The 25,488-nt window shown below is 50.8% G+C and overlaps 11 protein-coding genes across 11 annotated transcripts; 4 read left to right on the top strand and 7 right to left on the bottom strand.

The window, feature by feature from the left end:
- Positions 1-69: 69 nt before the first annotated feature.
- Positions 70-746, bottom strand: ASPGLDRAFT_926833 (uncharacterized protein). Its single transcript, XM_022550525.1, has 3 exons — positions 486-746; positions 299-433; positions 70-241 (listed from the first exon to the last, which is right to left on the bottom strand). The coding sequence occupies exons 1-3, from the start codon at positions 620-622 to the stop codon at positions 202-204; spliced, it is 312 nt and encodes a 103-aa protein (XP_022396629.1). The 5' UTR covers positions 623-746; the 3' UTR covers positions 70-201.
- Positions 747-1,450: 704 nt separating this feature from the next.
- Positions 1,451-3,011, bottom strand: ASPGLDRAFT_135965 (putative MFS transporter; the record flags this gene model as incomplete). Its single annotated transcript, XM_022541425.1, has 2 exons — positions 1,451-2,529; positions 2,585-3,011. 2 exons carry the CDS (start codon positions 3,009-3,011, stop codon positions 1,451-1,453), a joined length of 1,506 nt encoding a protein of 501 aa, XP_022396628.1.
- Positions 3,012-4,340: 1,329 nt separating this feature from the next.
- ASPGLDRAFT_135787 (Zn(II)2Cys6 transcription factor) lies at positions 4,341-6,450 on the top strand (the record flags this gene model as incomplete). The annotated part of the gene is made up of 5 exons (XM_022541405.1): positions 4,341-4,436; positions 4,544-4,703; positions 4,782-4,958; positions 5,002-5,495; positions 5,545-6,450. The coding sequence occupies 5 exons, from the start codon at positions 4,341-4,343 to the stop codon at positions 6,448-6,450; spliced, it is 1,833 nt and encodes a 610-aa protein (XP_022396627.1).
- Positions 6,451-7,208: 758 nt separating this feature from the next.
- On the top strand, positions 7,209-8,318 carry ASPGLDRAFT_39510 (uncharacterized protein; the record flags this gene model as incomplete). The annotated part of the gene is made up of 1 exon (XM_022545090.1): positions 7,209-8,318. The coding sequence occupies one exon, from the start codon at positions 7,209-7,211 to the stop codon at positions 8,316-8,318; it is 1,110 nt and encodes a 369-aa protein (XP_022396626.1).
- Positions 8,319-8,559: 241 nt separating this feature from the next.
- ASPGLDRAFT_158201 (uncharacterized protein) lies at positions 8,560-10,033 on the bottom strand. The gene is made up of 4 exons (XM_022542408.1): positions 9,836-10,033; positions 9,755-9,791; positions 9,267-9,708; positions 8,560-9,204 (listed from the first exon to the last, which is right to left on the bottom strand). The coding sequence occupies exons 1-4, from the start codon at positions 9,965-9,967 to the stop codon at positions 8,829-8,831; spliced, it is 987 nt and encodes a 328-aa protein (XP_022396625.1). The 5' UTR covers positions 9,968-10,033; the 3' UTR covers positions 8,560-8,828.
- A 49-nt stretch (positions 10,034-10,082) lies between these two features.
- On the bottom strand, positions 10,083-12,017 carry ASPGLDRAFT_926168 (NADP-dependent isocitrate dehydrogenase). The gene is made up of 6 exons (XM_022550523.1): positions 11,728-12,017; positions 11,660-11,670; positions 11,425-11,597; positions 11,339-11,375; positions 10,792-11,288; positions 10,083-10,739 (listed from the first exon to the last, which is right to left on the bottom strand). Exons 1-6 carry the CDS (start codon positions 11,761-11,763, stop codon positions 10,315-10,317), a joined length of 1,179 nt encoding a protein of 392 aa, XP_022396624.1. The 5' UTR covers positions 11,764-12,017; the 3' UTR covers positions 10,083-10,314.
- A 1,565-nt stretch (positions 12,018-13,582) lies between these two features.
- ASPGLDRAFT_135964 (C-1-tetrahydrofolate synthase) lies at positions 13,583-16,587 on the bottom strand (the record flags this gene model as incomplete). The annotated part of the gene is made up of 4 exons (XM_022541424.1): positions 13,583-13,691; positions 13,745-16,310; positions 16,375-16,395; positions 16,464-16,587. 4 exons carry the CDS (start codon positions 16,585-16,587, stop codon positions 13,583-13,585), a joined length of 2,820 nt encoding a protein of 939 aa, XP_022396623.1.
- Positions 16,588-17,492: 905 nt separating this feature from the next.
- tif34 (translation initiation factor eIF3 subunit i) lies at positions 17,493-18,749 on the top strand (the record flags this gene model as incomplete). Its single annotated transcript, XM_022541417.1, has 4 exons — positions 17,493-17,519; positions 17,640-18,158; positions 18,215-18,331; positions 18,390-18,749. The coding sequence occupies 4 exons, from the start codon at positions 17,493-17,495 to the stop codon at positions 18,747-18,749; spliced, it is 1,023 nt and encodes a 340-aa protein (XP_022396622.1).
- Positions 18,750-19,406: 657 nt separating this feature from the next.
- On the bottom strand, positions 19,407-19,960 carry mbf1 (multiprotein-bridging factor 1; the record flags this gene model as incomplete). Its single annotated transcript, XM_022543859.1, has 2 exons — positions 19,407-19,715; positions 19,805-19,960. 2 exons carry the CDS (start codon positions 19,958-19,960, stop codon positions 19,407-19,409), a joined length of 465 nt encoding a protein of 154 aa, XP_022396621.1.
- Positions 19,961-21,555: 1,595 nt separating this feature from the next.
- Positions 21,556-22,230, bottom strand: ASPGLDRAFT_29473 (uncharacterized protein; the record flags this gene model as incomplete). Its single annotated transcript, XM_022543858.1, has 4 exons — positions 21,556-21,721; positions 21,771-21,809; positions 21,943-22,050; positions 22,163-22,230. The coding sequence occupies 4 exons, from the start codon at positions 22,228-22,230 to the stop codon at positions 21,556-21,558; spliced, it is 381 nt and encodes a 126-aa protein (XP_022396620.1).
- A 2,081-nt stretch (positions 22,231-24,311) lies between these two features.
- On the top strand, positions 24,312-25,488 carry ASPGLDRAFT_52162 (SH3 domain-containing protein). Its single transcript, XM_022547689.1, has 4 exons — positions 24,312-24,472; positions 24,548-24,959; positions 25,015-25,236; positions 25,309-25,488. The coding sequence occupies exons 1-4, from the start codon at positions 24,413-24,415 to the stop codon at positions 25,362-25,364; spliced, it is 750 nt and encodes a 249-aa protein (XP_022396619.1). The 5' UTR covers positions 24,312-24,412; the 3' UTR covers positions 25,365-25,488.

The following is a 25,488-nucleotide window of genomic DNA, read 5'->3' as shown; positions in this document are numbered from 1 at the left end:
CCCATGGTATCATAAATTCCGGCGGTGGGAGGGTCGCGGGAATATATCCCAGCTATGCCAACGCGAACACGCAGTCAGTCATATATAACGGGCGGCTGTCTGAGCCTCACAAGTGTCGAATCAATCGTAGCACAAGTATCCAAGATAATCGTAAAAAAAATTGAGAAAAAAGAGCAACGAAAAACCAAAATCATAGAACAACTAGTTCAGCTCTCCACCCTGCGAGCGGGTAATTTCCTTACTAAAAGAAGATCAGCCGCTGAACCAGAGCAAACGGTATCCAATGGTATCCACTCACATATGTTCCTCCATCGCGTCCAAGTATCGTCGTTGTTCCTTCAACTGGCTCTGCAGGAGCTTCAGTTTCTCTGCCTCGTGGGAGCGGATGTACATGGCCTCGTATGCGGCTTCTCGGCGGCTGAAGGAATCTTTTCTGTATTGTCATTAGCTAAATCACTTGGTCCAGTAGATATAAAGAGACATACTCAGCAAGGAATCCTCGTGGCTTGGGTGACCCGAGGTCACCCTCCTTCCGAGCCGGCACGGCAATAGAGAACGAACGTAGAGGCAATGCCTGACGGTTGGCCCCGATGCGGGCGGCACGAGCAGACAAGTAGATCATTGTGGATTAGTATATCAATATCAATAATAAAAGTAAGCTTTGTAGATCTTAGCAGTAGAATAGTGGCGAGAGAGCAGCGTGTATATATACCCATCTCACGGCCAGTGACTACATGACATCATAGAAGGTACACTCACGTGACATATGCGCTAAACCATCTCCGGCCCTCTATGATGCTGTCGGCCTTTTATGGAGCATCCTCTCCTCTCCACCCCCGGATCGACCTCATCGACTCTTTCTCCGCACCGCTCATGGGCGAATCAGCAAGGGGAGCGTACTCTTGCTCTCCATGGCGCCGGCATAACTCCACCTCTGTTGGAGGAATGATGCGATTTTCCAACTTACCACTCTACCCAAATCCGTGGTTTGCTTTCCGTTCGTTTCACCGAGTGGTGCTATTGGGATTAAACCATGTGTCGGTTGAACCATCCGTCGTACAATGACCTATTTGCCGGTCTCCGGACGGGGACAAAGAGGGCTTGCACGTCGCCAACGGTACAATTCTGGCGCTTTCTTTGAGGAAAGAGCATAGTCCTAGATACTCAGACGTCATCGTGCACCTGTATTAGCTGTTGTCGCGGAGCAGAGTGTGCCAGCTACATCACCGCGCGTTGCTATTGGCTTGACATTCAGGTATGTAACAGGTTGATCCTGGAATCTGCAGCCCGTCCGAATGGGAATCATGTCCGAATATCGCGCACCGGTTGCGTATCCCCGCTCTCTCCTCTTCTGCGGGACGGAGAGGAAACCATTAGGTTATCTATTCCAAACAATGCGGCCAGTGTGAATTGAATATTCTTGTGAGCTACAGAGTACGCTATGGAACAGCTAAATCATGTAGCGGAATCCCTGTTGCAACCGACGTGCAGCCGCGATATCGATTCCCTCAACCTCCGCCGTCCTCTGCAGTCGCCTTAGCTCTGCATCGGTCAAAGTCACGTCTTCATCCTCCAACCGTTCCTGGCGTTTGTTCAACTGCCGCAAGTGGAAATACATAAACAACGCCATAACCGCACTAACTCCCTGCAACGCGATACACACACCCATGGCCGGTCGGTAGAACGGCTCGTCCTCATCACGGTAGGTGTACGGAGTCCAGATACTGGCCGAGTTTCCGACCGAGTTGATAAACGCGTATGCTGCCGCTCTTTTGGCCGGCGGTCGAGGAATGACGTTGGCGATCCACGAATAAACAGTGCTGTTCTGCGCAAAGACAAAGACCATCAGGAAAAAGGAGAAGTAGCGTGGTCCAAAACTCTCGGTAGTCATGAAGATGATGAATCCGACCATGGTTATCGGGATCGGATAGACAAAGAACCAAAACCGGTTGGCGAGGTGATCGGAAAGTCTTGCATGGGCCATACTATACGCGACCATGAACAAGTACGGTGGCGCAACAAGGACAAGAGAGATAATCTCGTTGTGTCCCAGGGTGCGGGTGAGAGTGGGAAAGTAGTTCTGAAACCCACTGGCGCCAGTGATGGACATGTAGGCGATAGCCAACACGTAGGTCTTGATATCAGTAAAGGCAAGCTTGAGACCCTTGATCTGGCTGCGCTTGCCGTCCTCATCAACATCAGCCTCAGCGGCATCGATAGCAAGCCGACGGTTAGCGACAGCCTTCATCTCCGGGCTGAGAAACCGCCATGTATCTGGGAAATCAGGTAGCATGACCATGATCACCAAACCGATGAACATAGTGATGGCACCCTCGATAATGTACAACCACTGCCACGATGACAGGCCTCGCTGACCCGCCAGACCCTCGAGAATACCGGCCGCGATCAGGTTTCCGAAGGCGCCGGAGAGGAGGGAGCCGCTGTAGAAGATACTCATGCGGAAGGCGAGTTCCTTTTTCGTGTACCATTTCGAGAGGTAGAACAGAACACCGGCGAAGAACGGGGCCTCTATTCTGCATTAGTTATGGCCTCTTTGAAGGGAAAAAGTTGGGATAGTACGCACCAACCAAACCAAGCAGGAACCGGCACGCCACAATATCACCGTAGTTCTTCGTCTGACTGGTCAACGTCGACACAAGACCCCACGCTGTGGTGAAGCCCCCAAGGTACAACGACGGTTTGCCCATATAATTGAGCAGCAAATTCGACGGCACCTGCATGAGGATATACGCGACAAACAGGATACTCAGACCAGTCTGGTACTGCGAATCGTTGAGACCAAGATCCTTCTCGAGACCCTGCAGTCTGGCCGCTGCGTAATTGTTCCGGTCGATGTAGTTCATCAGGTAGACGAGGATGACGAGCGGCATGATGAGGGTATCGATGCGGCGGAGGAGCTTCTTCTCGATGCGTCTTTCATCATCGGTGAGTTCGGCGAGGTGGATGGCTTCTTCGTGGGTGACATCGGCCTTTTCCAACTCCTTTTCCATGGTTTCCTTTTCCATTTTGGCGGTATTGGTTGCAAGTGGGCTGTAGTAGAGCACATTCTCTCTCAGCCGGGGCACTATGTATACTTATGGGACGGTGAAAACCACAGTAAATTCGGGGAAGTGGAGAGCCAGCAATTGTCAGACGGCGCTATCTGCATAGTCACCATGTATTATCTCGTCTCCATGGCACCACGACACACCTGGACCAGGTGCATATCGGAGTACGTCCGTGATACTGACATGTCTTTACCGGCCGTTAGTCGTAGCCACCTTCTCTACCCAACTCTGTATGAGCTTAGCACCGCAAAATTGCCGAATTATTCCAGCATGCGATTGGATACAGCGTTCCCCGGATTGTCCATCAATGCGGGGAAACAGGCCAAGGACGGTGCACGGGACCTGTCATGGAGTCAAAAGCTGTTTCTGATACAAACTGTGATGCAACCTAGTCCGCATGGGCCATTTGCTTTTTGAGGAGACGTCTGTTGAATCCAACCAAATATCCGCGGGGAGTGGTGTACTCCGCAGTAAGAATAGTATTCTTGTATGGTCCCCTCCGGCAAGGGGCGGGATCATGCCAAGGACTCAATCTGGCATGGCAGGTAACCAGGATTGATATGGCCAATTGGTTGAATGAGAGACATCAAGCTCTGGCCGAAATGAAGGGCCGATCCGTGGAATGCCTCGGTATTTGTACATAGTACGGCATGACAGCAAGGTCACTCCCAGCGCAATGTCTCTCCAGCATCGGTGAGCACAATCATTCTGCTACTTGCCGTATCGCAGTCTGGATGCCCGGCATCTCATATATCATAGAATCCGGGTTCTGAGGTAAGGCGATGAGTACATGTCGGACAGACTCCTGGCCCGACTCGTCTTCCAATGGATAGAGAACGTAGGTTTGTGTTGCACCGTAGGCTAATGGTTCTTCCATATTGTCTCGTTTCTGCACGCGAGGCATGGAACAGCTGAGTACGTCTTCTGGTTCGACAGCATATTCTTGCCGGCGATTTGTTCAGCCTCAACCCACAGGCTGTCAGTTCCACGGTTCGGGCTAGTTAGTGGCACCTTGGGCATGTTTTCGGTACATATCTATTCCCTAGTAGTACTCGTACTGTAATACACTATTCTGAAGAACTCGGCATAAATCAAATATGCTTCGTGGAGTCTTCAGGAGACACTATGTTCACCGCCCATAAATCATGTCTCCTAATTGGCTGACACGCGAATCCGCCAGATCTCGGACATGTTCGCTCTGGATCTCGCATTGTCTTTCTTGTCTCCTTTTGACACCAAAAACACCGACAGCAACACGAATCCCTGCGAATCATGTCTCTACTGGAGACGTCCCACCGGAAAAAACCATCGCCTTCTGTCAATCGTCAGTCGCGCTCCTGTAAGGTGTGCCGGCTCCGCAAAGTCAAGGTCTGTGCCTGTTTGTCCACTGTTTCAGCATTCTTATGGGTCACTATGCGTTGGCAACAACGCCTTATTCAAGACTTGCAGCTGATTTTCCTCTGCAATTGAGTTAGTGCGATCGCGTCAAGCCCTGTCATGCCTGTTGTGCTCATGGATACCCGTCTCAATGTGTCTATGAAGCCATTCCCGGCGATGAGCCTATCTCGCAGACCGACGAGATCCGTAATTTACGAGCAGAGATCCACGAGTTAAGATCGCGGCTCGATAACAGAGGTATTATTATCCTTCCGGTACATTTTTTTTCTACATTTTTTTTTCTTTTTTCCCTCTAACCGAGGCGGACCAACACAGACGATCGCATCCGAAATCAACAACGATATGACCATCTCCAACAATTCTTCACCTCAATCCGCTTCGCCCCATTGCAAGAAGTTGATCATATAATCGGCAATATCCGAAATCCTCGTCGCGGGTGGAGGCGACCATATAAGGCGGTCGGCAAAGACACAGGTAAGCTATCCCATTCCGGTATAAGAGAAAGAGGATCATGGACGCTAATTTCCCGTAATAGAAACCCTTGCCATCAACAGAGTGTCGTCCGACGATGAGGATGAGCTAATCCCTCTGGGCGATGGCACTTGGAGCTATGGCAGTAGCAGCAGCAGCAGCAGCGACAGCAGCAGTATCCGTAGCACCCCGTCCGACGATACGGAAGCGTCATATGGTCGCCCTCTATCTCCTTTCAATCCGAACATAGCTGCCATCGACGTCTTTGTAGAGCGTTTTGTGGATGCCTTCAGTCCTAAAGTCAACGTCAAAGCGGGCCAGGCGGGTGCTTTGCGTCGGGCTGCCGAGATCCGCATGTTTTCTCCCATTATCGGGGATGCTTTTGATGCCGTGTCGGTAGCTTTCTTCGGTCGATCAACCCAGGATCGTCGTATTGAAGCTGCAGGTTTCCAACTATACCCCAAGGTGTTGCGCAATCTACAGCAAGCGTTGCTGGATCCGGAAAGGAGTAAGGCCGAATCGACTCTGGTAACAGTCATCCTGCTTATGGCCTTTGAGGTATGGTCCCTCCTTGTAACCCTCCAAGTGACGAATCTAACTGTAGCAGAGTGTTGAGCGGACCAGCGATGCAGGCGTCGTCGCTCATCTCAACGGGGCTGTTCGATTGATCCAGCATCGAGGCCCGGAAAATCACATGTACGGCGTAGAGCATTTGCTCTTTACCGAGCTTCGTCCGTACTATGTTGGAGCCGCGCTGGTTACCCGTCAGCCGACATTCCTCGCTGAAGAGGAATGGAAAGTTGTCCCTTGGTCGGCCGGTACGACCAAAAAAGACATCTTACACCATCTGCTCGATCTCGCTGTCGAGATCCCATCCCTTTTGGGGCAGTCTGACGACTTTCAAGCAGCTACCCAGCAACCAGGAATGCTCAGTCCACATGAGAACGCCACCAAACAAGCGACTCTTTGGAACGGTGTTGCTGACTTAACCGAACGTTTTCTCCGATGGAAACGCGACTGGGTTGACCAATATCCAGATGGCCCCCCACGCGAAGTTGACCCCTCAACATCATTCTCTCCAAAAGAAGACGATGAACCTTTCCCGATCTTCCAATGTCGCGACCTCCGCACTGGCGCCGTCTTCTCCCCTACCAAATTCCTTTACCCCGACCTCCGCCTCGCACAAACCATGTGCGTATACTATGCCTTCCGTCTCATCCTCTCGACTGTTGATTCGCGTGCCCCGGGTCAAGCTATCAGCCCAATGGAGCAATACGCACTAGGCTGCGATATCTGCCGTAGTCTAGAATGGTACATCCTCACTGCACCGGGGAACATGATCAATCGGTTGGCGTTTCCTGTCCGCGTTGCTTGGGAGGTGTTTCCCGCCGGCGGGCCCGAACAATGCTTTATGTACGATGTCCTGAAGCTGGTGGAGAGGCGGCATGCGCTAGGGTTATGGGGGAGTTCCATGCCAGAGCTATCACCCAGGACGGGATCACCGCCCAGGTAGTGTCAGAGTACCGGAGTTGACTGGTGCGCATCGCGGGTTCGAAGCTAGCCATGAATGGACGGTCAGACGATACATGATTGATGAATTATGAAAAGCAAGCGATTGAGTTACTTAGTGTTGGATAGTTTCGGGATATCCTTCGAGTGTATATATACCAGATGTATCAACAGAATATATGTTTTCATCCTCATAGACGGTCAATCAGGAGCACAAAATGCAGGCAGTATAATCGAAATCAAGCATGCTCAGGGCTGACCTGCGCTTGGGTGTTCTTCGTGGGTAGCTGAAGCGATTCCAGATCCATCGCTGAAGACATTTGCAGTTGGGTTGGTGATGGACTTGAGATAGGAACAGAGTGAAAGAGATCGAGAGGTTGGTCACCTGACCAGCCCTAATTGTAACACCAGACTGACGACGCTTTGTGCCAAAAACATATCAAGAAATGCATTGTTATGCCTGTTATGCGTGTTGACACAAAGAGAAACGCCGTCGGTCCTGCCTTTCCTGCCGTATGGAGGTTGTACCTTCCCGGGAAGGCACGATGAGGGCTCCTGGCGGCAGGTACAAAACCGAGCATCTTCCCTCCCTCCTCCTCTTCCTCTTTCTTCTCTCTTCCATCTCTCTCTCTCATTCCTCTCCCATCTCTCTCGTTCCCAGTTTATTCTCTTTCAACAGCTGCATTCGTTAGTATCGTGCTACACTTTTACCGTCACTATCATCTCCATTCTCGTTCGTTATCATCCAGTCAACTACACCTGATGTCGACCGCACAGCCTGTCCCGAAGTTCTGTATTTTCAGGCCTGAAGGCAGATTCACCCCCCTCATCGCACTGGATGAGCTGCCCTCGTGGCTTTGGGTGAGAGGTGCGGACCAATTTCATCCTTTTTTACAACCGCAGATGGTTCTTGCTTCCCGTGGTATGGTCCCTCGAGACGGCGAGTACGATGTGGTCTGCCACAACTGCTACTCCACCATCGACAACTTGCATAGGAGTGTTTCGCAGAGCTATGGCCCGTCGCCTCCCCCGGCTCCAATCCCCAAGCATGCCAATTTGTCCGATTCTCGAGGCTCCTACCCGGTGATGCCAGGGTTTCACCTGCCCTTTGTGGACGTAGACCTGTCTAGGGTGAACGCTTACGTTGAGGATCCATACGTTGGCATGTGTCTGGTGGAATGTCCATGGCCGCTATCCTCGAGCCGTATCCCTTCGGTGTTCCCGACTTCCATGGTTTCCAAGGGGACGTTAAGCCCTGAGTCGGATGACTCTATTGGGTCTATAATGGATCCCGAGGCTATCGCATTTTCTCCAAGCCTTTCTCTTCCCGCGCCATACGCCTTGCCCAGTCCAACACGGGCCCAACCGATCGATGACGCCACTCTCCATCTTCCTCGTTCGGACTCCCACGTCTTCAGAGTGGGGTATACCAGCGCCAATGAAGAATCTACCTCGACACCCGCTCGAAAATTCCATGCTGCCCTCGAGCAACTCAAGAACACCATCGGTGTCAGCCGTGACTTGGCATCCCCTGAGCTCGAGCAACTCAAGGACACCATCGGAGCCGGTCGTGACTTGGCATCGCCTGTGCTCGAGCCTGAGCCCGTCATGACTCGCTATTTGGTCGGCAAGGAAGGAGGTCGGCGTCCTTGGAAAGACGACAGGCACGGTCGGGGCGGGGGTGTTCGCAAGCCGAAGGTCAAGCGACTGGGCTCCCTCAAGGTGACCTCACCGAGACAGTCGCGACAGGTCAACGCAGCGACGAAGCGACAGGATCGACGAGAGAAGTTGAAGGCCCAGATCAACCACGGAAGGGGTGATAGACGCCGCTACGCGCACAAGCCCTGGCGTACGCAGATGGCAAATCGTTGACTAGATCATCCTTAGCCTTTTTTTTTTTTTTTTTTTTTTCCTTCCTGTTTTTTATCCCTTGGGTTTCGTTCGTTATATGTGGGATAATGGATTACTTCATGGTCAGTAGATAGGGTTTGCAGTTCAGCCGTTTGTTTTAGTTAGTTCCGCATCGGTTTACTGCGGTATTAATGGATGATTCTATGTCTGTCAATTCCGTGATTGCAGTGTAGTATCGAATCTCCTCAGCGTTGCGGTCATTGAGTCGTCAGGGGCATGCAATTGTATCTCTCTCTGAATCCAAACAAAATCCATACACATCTATATACTCTATTTCCATAAAACACTGGTATCCGAACATACAACAGAACCATAAACGCAGGTCCATTTACGCCGCCTCCTTAGAACGCCTTAGATTCGAATCCAGCCGTAACTCCTTCACCACCTGTATCCCACTATCCGTATCACCGGTAGTAGCAGAACCCACCCCGTCCTCCTTCTGACTTTGTCCTTCGTGACTCTGCGCACGACTCATCTCCAAGCTCGGCTCCAAGCTCGACCCCCGATGCTGCAAATCAGTCCTCCCCGACGCCGCAGTAACACTAGCCTCATACCCCGCACCCCCATCCCCGAAATGCAAGAAGTTATTATTCCCCACGAAGGACGAGTACCGAAGGACGAGTACGGACGGACGGGCCGTTCCTGCTCAGAAGCGCTGGACGTACGAAGCGACGACGGGAGGAGACGCACGATCAAGGGACGAAGGGGCGGGAGACTAGAGCATATAATGGCGACGTTTGCTTCGATGGAGGACCAGATTGCGGCGGGTGAGTTGTAGCGCGTGTCGTCGTTGTGGGAGGTGAGTTCGGTGAGTGCGGAGATGCGAACGATGCTAACTATGCAGACGCTGCATTCATCAGCTGGATATCCAAGTAAGCCATAACGTGGTAGGAGGAGGAGAAGGCGTACAATATCCCCAACCCAAAAACCAACACAACAGCAACCTTCTGCCGTCGTGGCAACTTCAACCTCGCCAACACCGGCATCGGCAAGAAAACAGTCCACATATCCGTCGCAATCTGCAATGCGGCATTGAGGAACCAAACCTCCTTCGGCAGGCATCTCTGCTGCGAAACTGGGCTCCAGAAATCCGACACAGGAATGCAAAACATAAACGAGCTAAGCACCAGCCAGAGCGCGATGAGCGGGATCACACAGAGACTAATTGTCACGGTGAGGCGGTACTTGCTCATCATGGGGAGGAGGCGGAGGTAGAGGACTAGCATGGAGATCTTGGTGAAGCTGAGAGTTAGGTTGTAGAAGGGGATTGTGATGTAGAAGGCTTTGAGTTGGTGGGTTATTTGGGACTGGGTGAGGTCGTTTCGGGAGGTTCCTAGGCCGTAGTGTGTTTCTGTTTTGTTAGACGGTTCTATACTCTGGACTTGAGTTGATCTTACCGAGTATCGCAAAAGCGAAGAAGACATAGTCCGTCAGCTACAACCGTTAGCGACTCCCTACCAGCACAGCGAGTAACATACCAACGCAAGCACAATCAACCAATCGTCCCATCCTGCCGTCCTCACCACCCGCAACCTTGTAATCAGTCTCAGCGCAACAGCTACCGTGGCCAGGCCGGTGAATATCGAGAAGATGGCCACGGTATTGGACATTTTGAGAATCGGACACGAGCTGTCTGGACGTCCATCGTTAGGCCGGTAATGAAGTACGTAGTAAAAGAGAAATCCAGAACAGTCGAATCGAAGCAAAGGAGAATGAATCGGTGGTTCAACCAACTTTTTCTGTGGAGTGTCATTGTCATTGCGTCAAGACTTTGTCTCGATCGGATCTAGACTTCAGCCTCGGATATTTCCCCATTCGGCAAGTGAGCATGAAAGGTAGTAGTGTCATCACAAATCCATTATTCTATATGATATACAAAATCATGGCACATCCAAAACTGTACAGCCAAATAAACAAATTCATTTCACCCAAATATAACTCCTAAGTCATAATTCGCTTACAAACGGGACTTGAGGTTGGACTGGAGACGGCGCTCGACAGCAGCCATGTACTCCTTGGTGGTAACCCACGCCTCACGGTTCTTGCGGCCGCACGAGAGGGCCAAGTCCTTGGTCATGATACCCTCGTCGTTGACAACGTCGGTACAGGCACGCTCCAACTCCTCAGCGAAGGTAATGAGCTCGAGGTTGTTGTCGAGCTTGCCGCGCTGCACAAGACCACGGGTCCAGGCGAAGATCGAGGCAATGGGGTTGGTCGAGGTCTCATTGCCCTTCTGGTGCTCACGGTAGTGACGGGTGACGGTACCGTGGGCGGCCTCGGACTCGAAGGCCTCACCGGTGGGGGTGATGAGGGTGGAGGTCATCAGACCAAGAGAGCCGAAGCCCTGAGCGACAATGTCGGACTGGACGTCACCGTCGTAGTCTATAAACAGTTAGAATAGATCCAAACAACGGAAAATAGGGATGGAAATTACTCTTAAGAGCCATGACGAAGCCACCCTCAGACTTGATCATCTGAGCGACCATGTCGTCGATGAGACGGTGCTCGTACCAGATGCCCTTGGCGTCAAACTCCTTCTGGTAGTCCTTCTCGAAGACCTCCTGGAAGATGTCCTTGAAGCGGCCATCGTATTTCTTGAGGATGGTGTTCTTGGTGCTCATGTAAAGGGGCAGACCCTTGAGGAGGGCAACCTGGAAGCTGGAATGGGCGAAGCCGCGGATGGAGTCATCGGTGTTGTACTGGGTCTGGGCAACACCACCGCCAGTGTAGTCGAAGACCTTGACGGTCTCGGGCTGACCACCCTCGGGGGTGTAGACCAGCTCGAGCTTACCGGGGCCAGGGATGACCCGGTCGGTGGCACGGTACTGGTCACCGAAGGCGTGACGGCCAATGATGATGGGCTTGGTCCAGCCAGGGACGAGACGGGGGATGGCGGGGATAATGATGGGCTCACGGAAGACCGTACCGCCGCTGGTCTTGTCAGCACAGTGTTCTTAGACCGAAGAACAAGGGATACTCACAGGATGTTACGGATGGTTCCGTTGGGCGAAAGCCACACTGGAATGGTCAATTGCTGTCAAGTCAAACTGTACAAGATGTAGCTTACTCTTCTTCAGCTTGAACTCCTCGACACGGGCCTCATCGGGGGTGATGGTGGCACACTTGACACCAACGCCATACTTCTTGATGGCCTCAGCAGAGTCGATGGTGACCTGGTCGTTGGTCTCGTCACGGTATTCGAGACCCAAGTCGTAGTACTTGAGGTCAATGTCGAGGTAACTAGACCTTTCTTAGCAACCTGATCACATTCCGACAGTATGTTCAAGACACATGAAACTTACGGCAGGATCAACTGCAATCAAGTTAGTCAGTGCTCCTTTGCGGAGAGATAGTAGGGGTCAAGACATACCTTCTCTCTGATCTCCTTCCAGATGATACGGGTCATCTACATCACCGGAACAAACCGGTCAGCACATGTTTCCAGACAGTTGCCATTGACAGTCCTCCAGACGATCCTCCCGATGCAAGGCTTGCCTGTGACTCATTCCCAAGTCTCATATGCCATGAGGAAGATGATCCTCGGGATAATTGACTTTTTCGACATGCAGATATCCGCCTTGACCGAGGGACCGAGGAAGCAACAGGGTTCACGGGAGGTATATATATGATGCCGCCGCAGCACCACCAGAGAGACAATTCCATACCTCATCACCGTCCAGTTCAACGACTGGGTTCTGGACCTTGATCTTCTTTCCGTCGAAAGACATGGTGCGGGCTTGGTTGAGGTTCGTAGGGATCACTCCAGACCAGCGGGAGGTAGTAGACAGAGGGGAACTTCCAAGGGAACGAGAAAGCACAGAAGCACGAGAGCTGTAGGCACGGAGAGAAGCAGGAGAGGAAGAAGTGGTGTTAGAAGAGGAAGAGTGGTAAGAAGAAGAGGAAGAGGAAGAAGAGGAAACAATAAAAGAGCCGAGAGGGGCGGCGGGGAGAGGGGTCGATGAGGCGGCGAGAGAGCGTCGCGCAAAGGCGGAACTGGCCCGAAGAGCAGCAGCCATCACGGTTCAATGATTTAATGCTATGGGGGGACGGGGGGACTGAACGGTTGTCGAAATCGGTTCGGATCCTACTGGCTATGCAGTTCTGCCTGTCGGGAGAAGAGCAATAGTGTTAGGTCACGGACACCACGGACGAGGACATTGGAGGGGGGATGGAGGGGAGCAATGGGAGTGGATTTCGCAATACCCGAGGCTAGATTGGACGAGCTCTGAGAATGTAAGAGTCTCGTAGTCTGTCTGGGGTTCGGATAGATGGAGGTTGCGTCGCAGTGGAAGCTCGGAAGAACGCAAAGCCTGGATTCAAGTAGCCATTGATTAGTTAGCTGGAGTTATGAAGCAATAGCCAACGGAGCAGAACGGAACCAGCCGGGAAAAGTCACTGAACCTTTTATAAGAATATATCCGTTAAGCTCTTCCGGGAGTTGAGGAAGCTCTGGAGCCGTGGTTTGGAAGTAGAGGAAAGTGGGAGAGGAAAAAAAGAGAGCGGGATAAACGAAGGTACATATAAGAGGGACCAGACTGACCGAGAACAAGCGCCCTGGATAGCTGTGACTCTGTAAGTCACCGGTGTCTTTCTTTCTGGCTTCTACTCCATACTACTGCTACTTTTTTTTTTTTTTTTTTTTTTTTTTTTTTTTTTTTTTCCTATATTGTGCTGGCCGATGTCGGTCATGTCACGAGACCTCATAGTCTACCACTACATACATAGCGCACTCACTACATAGTAGTATTCTACTGTAGCTACTTGCTATCTGCTACACTAGACACACACTAACCATACAGCAATCTAGCAATCTAATTCAATTGATCAATTGTATCTCGCTTCCATCACCTACATTCAAGTATCCCTCCAGCCGGAGTCTGCACCCTCCTCCGCCCCCACTAGTTTCCCGCGGCAACGAGCGGAAAGAGGTTCACCGAGTCTCCTGCTCTGGCATGGCCGGAGATGCGACTCTACTCCGGTTCCTGCAGACTACATACATACATCCAGCATCGCATCGCATACACATGCAGTACAATTCCTTTGTAGATAGGAGAATATATTCATATCTCATTGCCCGAAACGGACCGTTTTGTTGAAAATACATGCTAATCATGTCCTCGTCATGCTCATGTCTATATTTGAATGTTGAAATCGAATCCCTCAGCGCTTAACAGATTAAACCAGCAGATATTATTACGTCAAAGGGATCATCCGTCCCAATTCATCTAAAACATCCCGTCAATCTCCCCGGTCTCGGGGTCGATGTCGATGTTGAGGTAACCTGGCGCTGTGGGCAATCCTGGGATCGTCTGGACGTCCGCCGCCAGTGCGTAGCTGTCATGTATTAGCAGTAGTCTCGGAAAGTAAAGAGGAAAGTCAAAACTTACAGATATCCAGCGCCAACCGCCAACCGCACATCCCGAATGGGCACTGTGAATCCGGTCGGCGCACCCTTCAGATCGGGGTCGTGACTGAGCGAGTACTGCGTCTTGGCAATGCAAATCGGGAGATTACCATATCCTTGTTGGATGTAGGTGTCAACCTTTTTTTGTGCCAGTTCGCTGAACTCAACCTTCTCCGCTCCGTACATGATCTGTGCGATCTTCTCAATTCGCTCTTGCACGGTGCCCTCCAGCTCGTACAAAAGCTTAAATTCCTTAGGCTTCGAGCTGGCCTGCACCACCGCCTTGGCCAGATCAACTGCTCCCGCACCACCTTCAGCCCAGTGATTGGCGGGAACGGCATCCTCTGCACCAGCCGCGACAGCCTCTTCCCGGATGATGGCAATCTCAGCCTCTGTGTCCGTCGAGAACCGGTTGATCGCCACAACGACGGGCACGCCATATTGCTTGGCGTTCTCAATGTGCTTCCTGAGGTTAATGCAGCCCTTGCGGAGGACCTCAGTGTTCTCCGTGCGGTAGACTTCGGGCAAGGCAGCGCCAGCGCTGATAGCGGGACCACCGCCGTGAACCTTCAAGGCCCGGACGGTCGCCACAATCACAACAGTGTCAGGCGACAGGCCAGACGACCGACATTTGATGTTGAAGAACCGCTCACCACCCATGGTGAAGTCGAAACCAGCCTCGGTCACGACGAAACCGGTCTGCGACTCGTGGTCCTCGTCAGGCTCCGTACCAGCCAGCTTGAGGGCCAGCTTGTCCGCAAGCACCGAACTGGCGCCAATACTGATGTTGGCGAACGGACCGGCGTGAACCATGACCGGGGTACCCTCCAAACTCTGCATCATGTTAGGCTTGATTGCGTCCTTCATGAGCGCAGCAAGAGCACCACCAGCACCAATATCGTCGCAAGTCACAGGATCGCCGCTCCGGGAGGTGGCCACGACCATACGTCCCAGACGTTCCCGCATGTCCTCGAGGCTGTTGCTCAGTGCCAGAATGGCCATGCATTCACTGGCGACAGAAATATCGAATCCAGTCTCGCGGGTCAGACCCTTCTCCGAGGGCGCTTGTCCGACGGTAATCGAACGAAGGTGTCGGTCGTTCACATCCAGCACGCGACGCCAGGTAATAGTTTCTGGGTCAATGTCCAGGCGCGCGAAACGGCGCGCTTCCTCCTCAGTAAGATCGTCAGGGTTGGTCTTTGTGATACCCAATTTCTGTAGTCGTTTGAACATGACGGGCTTGAACTCGCGCTTCTTGCCCTTGGGAGGAACCAATCGCTTGTAGAGCGGGCCATCCTTCTGGGTTGCTTCGTGGAACATACGGGTGTCGATAGCAGCAGCAAGCAAGTTGTTGGCAGCCGTAATGGCATGGATATCACCAGTCAAGTGCAGGTTGAACTCGTCCATGGGGATGACTTGACTGTATCCACCACCGGCAGCACCACCCTTGATACCAAATGTAGGACCCTGGCTGGGCTGCCGCACGTTTGCAAAGCTAATACGGTCAAGATGGGCACCAAGTGCCTGGGTGAGACCAAGCGTGGTCGTCGATTTGCCCTCACCAAGTGGCGTAGGGGTGATACCACAGACAAGAATGTACCGCCCATTGCGGCGGTGAGCCAGGCGATTCATAATGTCCAGGCTGACCTTGGCCTTGGTGTGACCGTAGGGCTCTAACTCATGAGGAGCGATGCCAATTTCGGCCGCAAGGTCGGTGATCTGCTTCGGGTACTGAGCGCGGGAAATGGCGATATCAGAGGGAACGGGCTCGGTCAACTTAACCGGCAATGGAGTCAGGTGTCGGTTCTTCTGGTTCTGGAAGTATACTTTGGCGGCGTTGACCACGTTCTTCATCAGCATGGCGACGGTCATCGGGCCTACACCACCGGGCACAGGAGTGATCTGAGAAGCCACCTGCGCGGCCGATTCAAAGTCGACATCGCCCACAAGTCGCTCGCCGGACTTCTTGGTCGCGTCTGGCTTGTAATTGATACCAACGTCGATCACCACGGCACCCGGCTTCAACCATTCACCCTTAACAAATTCGGTCTGGCCAATAGCTGCAACCACAATGTCTGCGTTTTTCACGAGTCGGGGCATGTCCGGGGTCTTGGAATGACAGAGAGTGACGGTTGCATCGGCGTTTCTCAGCAGGTAGCTGACGGGGCTGCCGACAATATCGCTACGACCAAGGACCACAGCTTCCTTTCCTGCAGGGTTCACTCCGCTAACGTGCAAGAGCTCCATGACCGCCTGGGGTGTACAGGGCACAAAGTGAGGGGCACCGCCCTTCTTCGCCAGCTCGCCAATGTTGATCGCACCGAAACCATCGACATCCTTCTCGTCGGCCACTGCTGAGGTGACTGCATGTTCGGAAAGGTGCGCGGGGAGCGGCAATTGGACGAGGATACCGTGGACAGTGGTGTCGTTGTTGGCCTTGGTGATTTCTTGGAGCAGCTCGGGCTGGGAGATGGATTCGGGGAAGTTGACGATCTTGCAGGTGATGTTTGCCGCCTCAGCAGCCTTCAACTTCATGCGCACATAGGTGCCTGAGGGGGACGTTGGTCAGTTTCGCAAGCGTACAATTAGTTCGATAGTTCGACATGGACTCACTCGAATCGGATCGACCGCCAACTATAATAGAAGTATGCTGTTATTGGTTTGATCAATGCTGATAAGCACGTAAGAAAGTGTCAGCTCACCCTGAAATATAACCAGACTAGGCTGGAACCTGGGGTTTGCCTGCTGGATCTGTTCAATCTCAGTCTTCAGGCCATCCCGAATGCTCTTGGCAATGGCCGTGCCATCGATCTTAGTGGCCGTCATGGCGCCTCTGTGCGTATAGTGGTGGGTTTGGATAGAGTCAAAGTCTTCCCGACGCAGTGGATCAGTCCTGAAGAACAGCGGGGGACGATAACCGCGGGCCCTAACACCACCTGCAATGGAGGACTGATGAAGATATTGACAAGAAGGGGATGAGGAGTGAGGAGAAGAGGAGTAAGAGGAAAGAGAAGGGAAGAAATAAGAGAGATAGGAAAAGAGGCGGGAAAGAGGCTGAAGGTGACCATCGGAAGGCCGATGATAGGGCCGGAGCGAAAAAGACTTTGATGGCACACCGCGGCGGGGTAGCGCGGCTAAACGGGCGGGGAGCAATGGCATCAGCAGCGTGTTCGGCCGAATAATCGCATGTTAGGCACTGATCACGGGGGAATAGTGATGATCCTGGGTTCGCATTGATATGTACTCTGTACTCTGTAGTTATACCCCGTACTCTGTATTGAGGAGAGATATCTTCAATTGACTTGAGCAGATACAGCAGTATAGCCAGGGATCTCTCTATATCACCCTGCTTCGCATCAGTTAAGCTCCTTCTGACATGTACAATCCTTCCCAGTCACGCGTCACAGATTCCACGGGAACGGGCCGGCATCGGATTGGGCTTGGCAACTTACTTTGTTGGGACGGTATCCTAGGGCTAGGGCTGCTATGTGTAGTCACGTGTAAATTACCGGATTATCTCTCGCCGGTATCACCGCGTATCCATACCGAACCAGAGTGTGCGATGGAAATTCAGCTTGGATGACTGTCGAGACGCCGATATCCTCCCCGCCAGCAACTCCGCCGCAAAGCCAGACTGACCTCTGTCAGGCCAATATACCTCGTTACTTCGACCTCTTCGCCTTCTTTTTAGACCTTCTTTTCTACCAGTTACCTTTCCCGGTCGGCCCAAAATGAGGCCTATCTTGCTGTCGGGCCATGTATGTCTATATGCTCCCGCCAAGTTCTTTGAAGATCCCACATCATATTTTTTCTTTCCCACTAGAGAAAAAGGTCAATAAGACTGACTTGCGCTTTCCTCCCCTTTTCTGTGTTTATAGGAACGGTCCCTGAACCAAATCAAATTCAACCGCGATGGCGATCTCCTCTTCTCGGTCGCAAAGGATAAAATTGTGTGCGCTTGGTGGTCCGCCAACGGCGAGCGTCTGGGAACCTACAATGGCCACCAGGGTGCCATCTGGACAGTCGACGTCAGCCCCAACACCATTCTCCTCGCTACCGGATCCGCAGATAACACCGTACGACTATGGAATGTGAAGTCGGGCGAATGCGTGAAGGTCTGGGATTTCCCCACCGCCGTGAAGCGGGTCGAGTTCTCGCCGGATGGTAGCAGATTGTTGGCCGTGACGGAGAAGCGTATGGGTTTCCTGGGTACCATCGCGGTGCTCGACATTGCCTACGGTGACGGTCAGGGTGGAAACCTCGAGGCGCAGGTTGAGGAACCGGACTTGAAAATCACCTGCGAAGACGCCAAGGCAACAGTTGCTGGATGGAGTTATTTGGGCAAGTTCATCATTGCTGGTCACGAGGACGGCAGCGTCAGCCAGTACGACTCGAAGGTACGCTATACGGTGATAAAATCTTGGTCTGTACGGTGCTAATACGGTTGCAATAGACCGGTGATCAGATTGAGAACGTCCAGGCCCACGAGTTCGACCACCAGATCAACGACATCCAGTTCTCCGCCGACCGTACCTACTTCCTTACCGCATCGAAAGACAAGACCGCCAAGGTGCGTTGATATTCTTCGTTAAATCTCTGGTCTGGAACGGTCCACTGATATCGTATAGCTTATGTCCACCCGTAATCTCGCCATCCTCAAGACCTACGTTTCCGACACCCCCCTCAACAGCGCCACCATCACACCCAAGAAGGAATACGTGATCCTGGGAGGTGGTCAGGCTGCCATGGATGTCACCACCACCTCCGCTCGCCAGGGTAAATTCGAGGCTCGTTTCTACCACAAGGTCTTCGAGGACGAAATCGGTCGTGTCCGTGGTCACTTCGGTCCCCTCAACACCGTCGGTGTCCACCCCAAGGGTACAGCATACGCCTCTGGTGGTGAGGACGGTTACGTCCGTGTGCACCACTTTGACAAGCCCTACTTTGATTTCCTGTACGAGGTTGAGCGCGAGCAGCTGAAGCGGTAAATGGAGCGATGCAGCATGTGTGGGGGCAATTTGATTCTCGGTTTCTAAAATCATGCATTCGTGTGTATGTGTCACGAGGTGAAGACTTCTTTTTCCTCTTTCCTTTCGATTCTTGCAAAAAAAGAACGGGGCACGACGGGATGAGGTGACCTGGAGAGTGATTCAGGAGGGGGGCATGGTTTCTCATTTCTCATTTCTCATATTTCCTTTTTTTCTTTTATTCCACGATAAATCGGAGTTGGTACCTATATTGTTGTGATTTGTGTCTAATGAACCAAAACTTATGTGAATGGCTGAGACTTTGTGTCTTGATCGTGTATAACTCGGGCCGATTGCTACGCTCTACGGAGTACGGAGTACATAGACTAGAAAGTCCAGAAAATGTCTTGGGACGTTCATTTTTGAGCATTTTTAAGTATTGCATCAAACGCAACAATCCGCCAAACCCAATCGTTAGAAGAAATAAACCCATAATGCGAATTGAAAATGTGCTGCATTGCTTCCTAACTAATGCCAGAAATGGCCCTTCCGACCAGCAGAAACGGGGAATGATAACACAACATCGCGAAAGAAAACAGACGTGGTATTTTCATTATTTTTCGACATTAACATCAACCTCCCCCAAGAAAAAGCCGCGGGCTCACCCCCGGTCACCGTTTATTTCTTCTTGGGAAACTTTTCTTTCCCGATTTCCGAGCCCCGCAGCTTAACGTTGAGCACGCGCTCCATTGTGCTCAAAACCTTCTGGTCGGGAGTGCCGGTACCCTTCTCCATGTCCTGGATGACGGTGGCGATGGTGTTGCACTTGGTCGCAAGTTCCTTCTGTGTCATCTTGTAGGGCTCCTCGTTCCGGCGCTTCTTGATGGCGTCTGCGACTGCATGACCGACGGTCTTGGGCTTGACGATGTCATCACTGCGGTCGACCTTTGTCAAGTGCTGGCCTTCGCTACCGCCTGATTTGGCAGACTGGGGGTTACAGTTAGTAACTTGGTTATAAAAAAAAATATATATATATAAATAAAGAAAGGAAAACGGAGTGTGCGGGGTCAACATACAGCATTACCAGTAGCATACTTCTTCTCAGTACCAACAACAAGACCCTGACGCTGAGCGGCGTTCAGAGCGCTCTTACTCCGGACAGTAGTCTCACGGGGCGCGCCACCACCGGTGTGCTTCTGACCGATGCGAGTAACGTTTTCCCAGTCGCTCATGGTGAAGAAATGCGAATAAGTGGCATTTAAAGGGGTATAAGACAGTTGGAAGTTCGAGTGGCGTTGCGGTGTTGAGGTGGTTCGTGGGGGGCGTTGAAGTTTGTAGGAAGGAGGGATGTCTCGCGACTCGGACGAATTTATATGGATGACACAGAAGCTTCTCGAGCCCTGGATGGCGGAGTAGGAGGGAGTCGTGCGCTATTCCGTCTTTGGGTTAGTGCGTCTTACCGATGGGGCAAAACATCATCGTTGGAGCCATTTCATCATCGCGGTTTTTTCCCTCTTTAGACCCCGATATGCTAATTTGTGAACAACTGAGTCACTTTTGATATGTCTATTCCAGATCTAGAGCATATTTCACAGCCAGCTTGGTTTACAGGGCAACCACGTCGCTTTTTAAACATCCATAAGGGATACTGCCTCACCGAACTCCGATAATGACTACGAGCACTCTCACATCCCATCACACTCCAAAAACGAGTCAAGATATTCCAATGCGCCTCACATACATGCTATGAATTATTATGGGGTGCTCCGGTCTCTAATTTCTCTGCAGACTGAGTCTGAGTTGGGTTTGGAGCAATGCTTTCCGACATCATCTATCTGTATGAATCCGGAAGGATATTACGCGGATGTTTTCGGGTCGACTTCTATCTGCATAGAAGATTGAAATGGCCGTTTTGAACTATCGTCCTACTGCATCTCGACTCCCTCCGGATTGAGAAGGGCTTTCGCATGTTCTCAGGGGATGCGGTGACATCATATCCCATGCCCTAATTCTGAGGCCTCCACTCACGCCATTACTGGACTTTTTGTGCTAGTAGCGGTGCTAGGTAGCTCTTGTTAACATCTCGCGGCATGGGAAATGAATTTGTCGGCTTTTTTTTTTTTTTTTTTTTTTTTTTTTCGGTAACACGGCGCATTGAAACTCGTAGAGCCCTAGAAGTTTATATCGGCACTGGAGTCCGTATTTATAAAAAACCGGTTACTCTGTACTTATTGTTGCTTTATCTCACAACAACCCGGTCGATTTCTCGTGGTTGGCACAGAAACTCCCGTCCTGACCGAGCTCAAGTCACGTCCGCATTGAATGGATATTAGAGTCGCTTTCGGAGCCGGGCATACCGGGATCGGGAAGTACTTGGCTGTTATGAACGGGGATAATGCAATCAGTTCGGCTCCAGGGAGCGGGCAATGAGGCCGTCGACCATTGCTGCAGCCTAGAAGCTCGGTGCTTGGCTAAGGATAATACACTATAACAGCCGGAAGGAACACTTATTGCCTGTTCAAGAAGGAGAGGACCGTTATCTGAACGAAAATGTCAGTTAACGTTGGTACCATGTGATGCCATCTATACTTCTTACTCACTGGTTTCAATGGAGGTGTGCATCATCCTACCTGTGCTGCCGATATGTGTATATCACGTACTTGAATTGATATATACATCATGGCATAAACTCGCAGAATCGCTGAAAAGTGAGTGAAAATCGTACCATACTGTCCATCACCAAGCCATCACCTCGCTCTTAACCTGGCTCTTAACTCCACGGCAATGATCACCACACATCTTCTCATCCGTCTCACTAACTTGCGCATCACTGGGTAGTCTGTTTTGCCGGCCAGACCTTCCACCCCTCAGCTTTCTCACGGTTATAATGTCCCGTGATGACATCGCGGACTATGCTCTGGAAGAAAAGGGGCGCTTTCTCGTACTTGGGGGTGCAGCTGGCCGTTGATAAAGACGCCTCAGTCAATATTCTTCTGTATGTTGTTGTAGAGAGCTTAGTCTTCTGTCATGACATGTGCGTACATTTCACTGATCAGTTCGAAGTCGGCGTCAGAGGAGTTCCTGTTTCAGTAGATTTCATAGGCCATTGCGGATTTGCTGGGACCTCTAGGGAGGAACTTCTGGACCATGATTAAATGTGGCCTGCGTGCGTTAGAGCGCTTTTCTTCTAAGGTCACAGGTTAGGAACACTTACGAAATAGTCATCGAGGCATTGGGGAAGAGGTAAGTACTTGCGACGTTCAGACCTTTGGCTAGCTGCTCTGGTGTCGAGGCAAATGATGTTGGATATGTCCATCTTTGACTTCACTGTCAAAATCACTAAGACTGATGAATTCAGGGATATTAGGGTGCGTCATAGGGAAGTGGTAACATTAATGTTATCAGCCAGAATATTCTAGTTGTATTCTTTGTACTTGTCTTGCTTGTCAACATCCCTGAAGTGCTCCTCCCATGGGACTTCTGGCATTTCCTTTGAGCCCATGTTGGCCCAGATGAAGCCATTAACATTGATCTTGACATGGGTATGGAAGAGACCGTTTTGCTCCTTGTGAAATCCATCCAATTGTTGGTAGCCAGAAGCTTTGGTTGTCACGGCTCGATAACTAGTAGATATTAACGAAATGATATTCCTATCTAGACTAGGTAGTAGCCTCCCGACGAGAATATCGAATCTGGAGAGGGAAAAAAAAAAAAAAAAAAAAAAGGAGAAGAGGAATCTATCTACGGGATAAAGGGAATATATCTATCAATTGTGCGACCAGATTTGTAAATATAAGCCAACCCTAACCGCATCTTATTACCAATTTCAGATAGTGGCAACTACAGTACTCAAGCGGAAGGCCGCTCATGCCGATGTAATTATCGGATGTCATACCGTCCGTGGCGGCAGATAAAGAAAAGGTGCCCTCATGATTCATTTCAAAAACGACTAGGCACGCTCTTATAGAGACAATATCAGAAGCCTTGGCTACCTCAACGGAAACGGTGCCGTATGATAATAAGAATAAGCGCGAGTACAATCAATGTCTCATAACTTATTGGAGGGTGAATAAGGAATGAGGATCTTATGACTGCAGTCGCTAGACTAGGAAAGTGACCGGGAGGCAAGACCATGTTCATCATGATTGGATGGCACCTTTTGGCAGCAGCTCCTGCATATAGTGGTGAGTTCCCGCTAGTGCTCCTAATTACCTCCCAAACCAGAAATGCAGATACAGCTACGGAGTATAGGTCTCGTCTTGGCGACAGTTCATGTTCAGACAGACTCGTACACTGGCCTACTCTTGATCTGCTTGTTTATAGCAGAAGGTCTGTTTGTAAGGGTCTATTCCTCAGTCATAATGCTGATGTATACATCATGTTACTCTATGCTCGGCAGCGCTTATAATTGCCTTCTCTACAACCTTACCTTAATCTTGACTGTGTCGCCACGTCGTCTCGTCATAGTTAAAGTATAATGGAAACCCTCATTTGAATGTAACTTCCCGGCAGTTTTGTCATCTCAGATCCTATTACAAAGTTGGAAAACTGGCGATCTGATACTGCTCTCATTTTTGTTTCTCATTTGGGATAGGATAGCTTGGCAAATATGCAGGTCCGAATCAACACTAACACTTGTTCCCTGCTCTCTCTTTAAGATGCTCCCATTTTGATTACTCCACATGGTATGCCTGATATAATACATACACTTTAGTCACCGTGGGGATCTCCTTGCCCTTGTTAAAGCTTTACCCCGCCTAGATTACGAGATTTATTTCTTCCTTAGTTATCTGATAGACCCTAAAATCATATCAACGGTTTACAATGTACGGGATAAGCAGCCTCCATGCGTACTAGATCGCTTAGACGACGTATATTTGACAGACAAGAGACCCAAAAAAAAAAAAAAAAAAAAAAAAAAAAATGGGAAGAAGGTCAAGGTTAAGGAAATTTCCGCTCCCTGTTCAATTGTATTGTGCTCTATACCTTTAGGACACTGGAAAAGTCGCGAAGAATATATATCAATCAAGCCAAGAGCTTAGTACATAACTACAGGGTGGATGTGAGCTATTCTCATTCCTGCCACCCGAAGGATTATGAATATTAGTTTCTGGGCGCTGTCATGTGCGATATTCATTGCACTATCAAGTAATATCACTCGCCTTTGAGAGTTGCTTGGGAAACTAGCAAGAGACTATGCCAATAGACTTATCAAGCCCTTTACATGTGTTCTCTGTAGTATGTATATCGCATATCTAATACTACTTATTTAGAGGCTTTGTTAGGCCAACCAGTTCCTGTCAAATTAGGTTCCATGTATATACTTGTTCGGTTGATGAGCAACTGGCGAGCGTGTTAACTCAGTGCTCATTGAACGTATACCTGAGGCATCAGCTCCTATTTCAATTTAACTTATTCTCATACGATGTCTCACCTGAACAGACTTCGTTTTCGGAGCATCTTAGATGATCGGCTTGTGTTGAAACTATTCATCTTGGCTCTATGTTATCGAGTGTCTGCCTGAGGAATCAACCTATTTCGGGCTCGCTCTTGTCATCCATTCACTTCACTCCTTTTTCCAGTCTCCCATCTCATCCCATCGTCTTTTCATCCGATCTTTCATTTCGTCCGATTCAACATCAATCTCCAAATCTGAAGCAAGTCATTCTCTTGTGTTCAGAATCATGTCGGGCGACAATTTCACGGCAGCCATGGCCAACCGGTCGCGCCGTACTGTCGAGAATGTCGGTTTGCCAATCCCCGCATGCTAACCATAAACGGGGCCATCCGTGCTGACTTGATATCTTTGTCTGGGTCAGGAACTCAAGTTTCTTGCGGAACTGTCGGAAATCACACATGAAGATCTGGCGTCAATTCTGGCTGTGCTCAACGAGGGTCAGTCGCGGCAGCTGTCGCAACCACTGCCACCGCAGCCGGTCCAACCACCAGTGCAGCAAACAGCTCCTCCGCCGGTCCAGCAGCCTATTGTGCCTCCTCCGGCACCATTTTCGCCTCCGACCAACCAGCTTGCCAACACTTCACTGAACGAGAAGGCACCAGTGCAGCAACATCCTCCTCCGGGACCGCCGCCGGGACCGCCGCCTGCGTACGGCGCTCCGGGGGTCCTGTGCACCGCTACAGCCTTGTATGCTTTTGAGTACAAAGACCCCGGTGACTTGGAATTGCGACCATATGACAAAATCCAAGTTCTCAAATACACGGCGGATGAGTGTATGGCTACCGTTGGCGATCCCCTTGTCTATACCTGGCTGATGAGCATATATAGGGTGGTATGGGCGTAACGAACGAACCAACCAGGAGGGTATCTTCCCTCGTGCCTGGGTGAACGTGATTCAGGATAAGGGTGCACCTGCGACTACCAACTATGGAAACATGCCACTGGAAGTGAGCCAGAGCGGTTCTGCACCCCCCGGGCCCGAGGGCGAGGACAAGGGCAACAAGTTCGAGCAGGGTGGCAAGAAGTTTGGTAAAAAGATGGGCAATGCCGGTACGTTCTTCCTGAATTTTCCTATTAGTCGCTCTGTACATACACTGTACTAACGCTTTACTTTCATTTTAGCGATCTTCGGTGCCGGCGCTACCATGGGATCCAACATTGTGAATAGCATATTCTAATTTGGGAAAACAAATTTCGATATAACCAGGCGTGCTTTGGACAAGGTGACAATCTGGACGGACTATTTTCTGTTTTTTCGATTTGATTTCCACCGGGATGGTGTTAGTGGCTCGTTTTTCTTTT

Source organism: Aspergillus glaucus (assembly GCF_001890805.1).
Source record: "Aspergillus glaucus CBS 516.65 unplaced genomic scaffold ASPGLscaffold_27, whole genome shotgun sequence".
Classification (NCBI taxonomy): domain Eukaryota; kingdom Fungi; phylum Ascomycota; class Eurotiomycetes; order Eurotiales; family Aspergillaceae; genus Aspergillus; species Aspergillus glaucus.
Note: the sequence above shows the minus strand (reverse complement) of the source record. Positions and strands in the feature narration are given on the sequence as shown.

Coding starts and splice junctions, on each gene's coding strand:
- ASPGLDRAFT_158201 (XM_022542408.1), bottom strand. CDS start 9,967: ATGTCCAATACCGTGGCCATCTTCTCGATATTCACCGGCCTGGCCACG. Junction 9,709..9,754: donor CTTCGCTTTTGCGATACTCG/GTAAGATCAACT, acceptor CTAACAAAACAG/AAACACACTACGGCCTAGGA. Junction 9,205..9,266: donor GTTTTTGGGTTGGGGATATT/GTACGCCTTCTC, acceptor TGATGAATGCAG/CGTCTGCATAGTTAGCATCG.
- ASPGLDRAFT_926833 (XM_022550525.1), bottom strand. CDS start 622: ATGATCTACTTGTCTGCTCGTGCCGCCCGCATCGGGGCCAACCGTCAG. Junction 434..485: donor CCACGAGGATTCCTTGCTGA/GTATGTCTCTTT, acceptor ATGACAATACAG/AAAAGATTCCTTCAGCCGCC. Junction 242..298: donor GACGCGATGGAGGAACATAT/GTGAGTGGATAC, acceptor ATCTTCTTTTAG/TAAGGAAATTACCCGCTCGC.
- ASPGLDRAFT_52162 (XM_022547689.1), top strand. CDS start 24,413: ATGTCGGGCGACAATTTCACGGCAGCCATGGCCAACCGGTCGCGCCGT. Junction 24,960..25,014: donor CAAATACACGGCGGATGAGT/GTATGGCTACCG, acceptor GAGCATATATAG/GGTGGTATGGGCGTAACGAA. Junction 25,237..25,308: donor TAAAAAGATGGGCAATGCCG/GTACGTTCTTCC, acceptor CTTTCATTTTAG/CGATCTTCGGTGCCGGCGCT.
- ASPGLDRAFT_926168 (XM_022550523.1), bottom strand. CDS start 11,763: ATGACCCGTATCATCTGGAAGGAGATCAGAGAGAAG. Junction 11,289..11,338: donor GGAACCATCCGTAACATCCT/GTGAGTATCCCT, acceptor TGACAAGACCAG/CGGCGGTACGGTCTTCCGTG. Junction 10,740..10,791: donor CTTCGTCATGGCTCTTAAGA/GTAATTTCCATC, acceptor AACTGTTTATAG/ACTACGACGGTGACGTCCAG.